General features: G+C 44.0%; 1 protein-coding gene across 1 annotated transcript; it reads right to left on the bottom strand.

The window, feature by feature from the left end:
- Positions 1-360: 360 nt before the first annotated feature.
- On the bottom strand, positions 361-5,565 carry LOC147614900 (pentatricopeptide repeat-containing protein At3g57430, chloroplastic-like). Its single transcript, XM_086780224.1, has 2 exons — positions 4,791-5,565; positions 361-4,678 (listed from the first exon to the last, which is right to left on the bottom strand). Exons 1-2 carry the CDS (start codon positions 4,817-4,819, stop codon positions 2,896-2,898), a joined length of 1,812 nt encoding a protein of 603 aa, XP_086636350.1. The 5' UTR covers positions 4,820-5,565; the 3' UTR covers positions 361-2,895.
- Between the last annotated feature and the right edge of the window lie 390 nt (positions 5,566-5,955).

Raw genomic sequence — 5,955 nt, 5'->3', positions numbered from 1 at the left:
TATCTTATGATTGGAGGAGTTTGTGAAGATGGGGTGGAAATTGGCCGCTGTCACTTGGCACGCCACTACTTATAGGGGTCGAAACATGAAGAAACGAACTTCAAGAGAAACAGACTTCAAAGGAAGCAAGAAGAACAAAGCCACCTCATGTAATGCATGTAACATGTTGCATGTACCAACGATTTGGGAAAGGAGACAAGCAGCCAAGATTGATTATAAAGCCTTGACCTGCACGAAAAGAAAATTTAACATTAACCGGAATTGCAAAAAGGCTTCAAAGTTCACCGAAAAACCAAGGAAGCCATACAAAGGCAAAGACTGCATCATGTGGAAGATTTCATGGAGGATGAGACGCATAAGTATGCTAAACATTTATATACACATTTGGATGCTCCACCCATGATAAGTAGATGGATGCCCCAATATTTACAATGGCATTCACATTGAGAATGAGACACAAGGACCATCGAATTGGCTAACGGCAAGGCAGAAGACTCTCTTCACGTGTGTTTTGGGCCCATGAAACAGGCAGGTGATCAAGCCAAGCCATGCGGGACGGTTTCCCACTGCATTGGCAAGAAATATGGGTGACCCACTGGATTGGTAAGAAAATTGGGTGAAATGAATATTCCAAGGGCTCCAGAGACTGTAATCAGCTCACTAATCCTAACCATTATGGTCAATTCAGCTATAGCCAAACTCTACAGCACCATAGTTACTAGTAGAAGAAAAGCTAAGCAAGTGTGCTGAAAGCGTGCACTAGGACAGGCCCAAACATCGCACCAGATCACTTTGTCACCATCCGAGTTCTCATGGAGGAGAGCCAACTTCAAGGAATACCATTATAATGCTGCCAAGTCTGGATTTCAAAGAGGCATTCGGCACGGTACATAGGGAAAGTCTCAAGGGCAAGGATTGAATATCGGGGCGGAGGCGTAGCACAACTCTGAGAAAGTGAGATGCCAACTCAAGACATGCACAGGCCTATCACTCTCATTCGTTAGCACCATGGGAGTGAAAGCAAGGATATCCACTCCCCACCTTCCTCCCCCCCCTCTCCCCAATGGAGTAGTATTTCTGCACCCATTGTCCTGACCCAAGTCTCTATAGCCAACTGGCATAATAGATCAAATATCCGAGAACTCTATGGGCGACTCCCATAGCAATTATCCAGCAGTTGGGGCTCTACAGGTAGCTCCCATAGCAAATATTGAGCTGGTGACAGAGGCTAGTCTGGAGAAGCTGCTGAATCTGTCACATGCTTGGAGTAACTACATGAACCGGCCGGTGATGCGTGCATAGGTAGGACATACCAAAGTGACATGGTCCTCTGTCTCCTCAGCATGTAGCTGGCACAGGATGCAAAGTCAAGCATTCTCTGGTTGGTCTCCCTAGGCTCCCATCTCAATACCCATTTGGTGTGATTGGGAACGGAGTAAGATGATAGCTCGTCAAGCTCTCTGTGGCATGGGAGGCTGAGTTCAGCCTCGACCTTGAGTGTACTTGGGTTGTGTATGTATGTGAATGACGCTGGAACTTGCATCGTCTACCATCTCTGGTGTAAGCCCTCCAAAAATTGTAGCTGGATCTGTGCCCTTTTCTTCTCTTTAGGTGGGAGGTCAAGGAGTCTTTTGATTCCCCATTGTTGGACCTATGCCCTTATATCCAATCCAGTGGTCGGAATCTTGCTTTTATTGGTGCATTGTGGCCTTTATCCTGGTTCTCATCCCATTTGTGACATTGACCTTCATGCATATTTGACTTTGGTTGCGTATCTCTATACCCTCTCTAGAGTAACCTAGAGAACTCCAGTCTCTAGGGGCATTACTGAGTATGAGGCTCACCCCCAAGTGCCCGTGCAAAAATATGTATTGTATTTTCTCTATGTCATTTAAACGGAGGCAGAGACCACTGCCCCCCATACCTCAACACCATACAACACCACCTGGGTAACCAAGGCATCAAAGAGTAGCATCCTGATGTGCCATCTATGGGTGTTGCTCTGATTGCATTTATTCTCAAATATATGCATAGTAGCTGGTCCAACTAGACTCTAGTCTACGCTATGAGCCCTTTAGTCAGCTCGGACTTCAATTCCAAGGTTCAAATTTTTGCATTGTTTCAATTTTCTGTCACATGTATGTAATGGTGGGGATTATGCCAGGCTGAACTGTCTTGAAAGTTGACGCACATCATTTTTGTTAGATTCACCTTTTCTACTCTATATATTAGCTGAATGAATGAATAATTACAATGATCAGATCTGGACTAGATCTGGCCTTCTGAATGATATGCGTTAAGCAACTGATGCATGTGACTTGACTGTACTTGTTGCTCAAGCTGTACACGGCTGAAACCTTGTCTGCTGGGGCTGCTAACTGCTGATCCAGCATTTGCTCTGCTAGACAAGAACTTGGCCCTGGAGATTTGTGACTGAACGCTGAGTTCTAACCCTAGCCCTGCTATTCATAGGCTCATAACTGCTCTAATCAGCCAGAGTCATTTGATGCATTCATACTCTGTTAAAAAGGTGCCCAAACTTTGGTCCCTTGGCCAAGCTTGTTCACACATGCTCAGGCGGCCCAAAACTAGTTCAAAACTGCCCTAAACCTATCCCTAAACAGCGCAGTTATGTCCAGGTGCGTGAACTGTTTTTTGATCTGGACATTGATTTCCATGAATGCACCGGACATCTGCACTGATATAAATCAAAATTTAGGCTGGTTCTCGATGATTCCCATCCCCCATCATAAGGCAGGGACTTGGCCAGTCAATACTGCCTGTTCAATGCTCTTGGGCATCCTGTCGCAAACCTTAAATGTATAATCAGCCTTAGTGCTTTGTGCAACTTCAACACATCATATATACCAATAACAGCATTTGCCATAATGATTATCACCCATCCAGACAGATTCTCTTCATTTTCCCTGTGCCAACTGCACAATTTTCCACCTCATTTATTATGTCCTCTCTTTCCCACATTCCTGCATCAGCATAAGTTGCCAACATAAGACTATACCCAGTAGCATCTTGTGGATCCAGTGTGACAAGATGAGTGAGGCAATGCTCCCCAATGTCAACATTACCGTGCATTCTGCAGTGACTCAACAATGACGTCCAACTAACAATATTGGATGGCAATGGCATGGTTTGCAGCACATCTTCAGCTTCATTTAAACATCCTGCACGACCAAAAAGGTCACCCATGCAGCTATAGTGATCAAGCATTGGTGTGATGCCAAAATCCTCAGACAACATCTTAAAGTGATGACAGCCTTCCTCAACAAAGCCCAAATGACTACATGCAGAAAGAATCGAAACAAGTGTCCCTTCGTCTGGTTTCAAACCTGCTTGTAACATGCCCTCAAAATGTCTCAGAGCTAGCTTGTCGCCATTATGGTGGTGAGCATGCCCACAAATCAGTGTGTTCCATGCTTCCACACATTCTTTTGGCAAGTACTCAAGCACCTTGTGTGCATCTTCAGGGCTCCCACACTTAGTATACATGTCAACTAGGGCATTACCAAGAGAAATATCCACCACACAATTGCTTTCCGTGAGGTGGGCATGAATCAGCTTCCCTTGACATTCGGCTACTAAGCCGGAGCATGCTTTAAACATGCTAATGTATGTGACGCTGCTCGGCTTTAAGCCCATCTGTTGCATTTCCTGGAAAACGCAAAGAGCATCTTGACTGTAACCATGCTGTGCATAGGCAGTGACCATTGCATTCCATGTAACCAAGTTCTGCTTAGGCAATCCATTGAAAACTTTGCATGCATCTTTGAGACTGCCACATTTTGCATACATGTCAAGGAGAGTGTTACCAACATCTACATCCGACTCACATTCACTTTCAATGACAAGAGCATGTATCTGTTTGCCTTGCTCTAGAGCTGCCAAGCTGGAGCACGCCTTTAGAACGGAAACAAACGTTGTGTTGTTTGGCTTCACATTCTCTTGCATTCTCAGAAAAAGTTGGAGGGCCTCTTGACCAATCCCGAGCTGCGTGAATCCTCCGATCATTGTGTTCCACGTTACTATGCTTCGTTCTGGCAAACTATGAAAAACACTGAGTGCATCGATAAGGCTTGCACAATTAGCATACAAAGCGATTAGACAATTCCCAACAAAGACCTCTGATTCACAGCCACTTTCAACAGCAAAGGCATGAAGCAGCTTTCCATCATCTAGGGCTGATATGCTTGAACATGCCTTGAGGGCACATACAATTGTAACACTATTTGGCTGCAAGTATTGTTCTTGCATTTTTTGAAAAAGTTGTAGAGCCTTGTCTGCATGCCCATGTTGAGCATAGCCTGCGATCATTGCATTCCAAGTCACCACACTTTGGCTTGGCAAAGCATTGAACACCGTATCAGCATCGTCAAGATGACCACATTTGGCATACATGTCAATGAGTGTATTTCCCACATACACATTCAGCTGACAACCACCTTCGATGTAGTATCCATGAAGCCGCAATCCTGTATCTATGCTGGTGGTATTGGAGCATACTTTCAAAATGTTAACAAAACTTACATCATTTGGCTCTATGTTCTCCTGCTGCATTGTCTTGAAAAGATGTAGAGCCTCTTTGGCATGCCCAGCATCGGCACACCCCCCAATGAGTGTGTTCCATGTGACCACGCATCGATTCGGCAATTTAGCAAAAATTCTGCATGCATAGTCAAGTTTGCCACATTTAACATACATGTCAATGAGAGCATTTCCTACAAACACATTCGAATCACGACCACATTCAAGAGCATGCACATGTATAAGCTTACCCTGGTCTAAAGCCACGATGCCCGCACATGCATGAAGGACAGCAACAAGTATGTATTCAGTGGGTTTGATACTGCTTTGCAGCATTTGATGATATAATGTGATAGCCTGATGCCCTTGTCCAAGCTTGGCATGGGCTAAGATAATGGTGCTCCATGTGTAAACATTCTGCTGATCGAGAGAGGAAAACACCTCATTTGCTTCCATTAGTTTATGGCAGGATGCAAAAAACCGAATCAAATGGCATCCCAGGAAGGCATTGGATTTGAACCCACATCTTACAATGCATTGATGCACTGCCTTACCCATGTCAAGATCTTTAGTCTCTATACATCCTCGCAGAAGAATGTAAAAGATTTCTGGCGACATGGAAATCCCTCCATGATGCATCAGGTCCACGACCTGAAGTGCCTCATCAATTCTTCCGTCCTTGCAAAGTCTTCTGCATCTGTCAAGGCATGTTCTAACTTCCATGATGGCTAGGTTTAAATTGTATGGTCAAGGGGTGCAAACTAGGGACTGATTTCCATCCACCAATCGGAGAGAGAATTAATCTGTTAATCATGTCCACTCACCAATAACAGAGCCAAACAGTTGTCAGATATAAGCTTTCCACTCACCAGTTCCAGGGCAAACAGTTGGTAGATAAGAGCTTTCCGCCATGTCTGAAGGAGCCTCAACATAGTCACTGCTATATACTCTTCCAAGACAAACAGTTGGTAAATAAAAGCTCTGCCATGTCCGAAGGAGCATCAACAAGGTCACTGTTCGTAATGATTGACAATATATAATTCTCCATATACACAAAAGCCCTCTCAAACACATTGGTGTCAAGACATACACGATTACCTTGACCAAACTTTGCATACAAAGTTCTACCTCTAGACATTTCCTCTCTGTAGAAACTTTATGGGCGTGGAACCTCAAAAGTGAGTTTTATGCAAATCCTTTAGATAGTATCCCACCATACAATATGCATTTTAATTTGACATAATGCACGGCAGTGGTTTGTTTGTTAATGTTCCACATTAATGTTGTTTGTTAATGTTCCACATTAATATTGCTTTACAGTATAACTGAAATAATCGATAAAGATAGTATGCGGGAGACCATTTGAAAATGGAGGTGGTGAAGAGTTCCACGTCTTTCCAACAAAAAGACAGCTTG

The sequence above is a fragment of the Cibotium barometz genome, chromosome 41 (genome assembly GCF_041138505.1).
Source record: "Cibotium barometz isolate CiBa-2024 chromosome 41, ASM4113850v1, whole genome shotgun sequence".
NCBI classification, from domain to species: Eukaryota; Viridiplantae; Streptophyta; class Polypodiopsida; order Cyatheales; family Cibotiaceae; genus Cibotium; species Cibotium barometz.
This window is presented reverse-complemented; position numbering and strand designations above follow the sequence as displayed.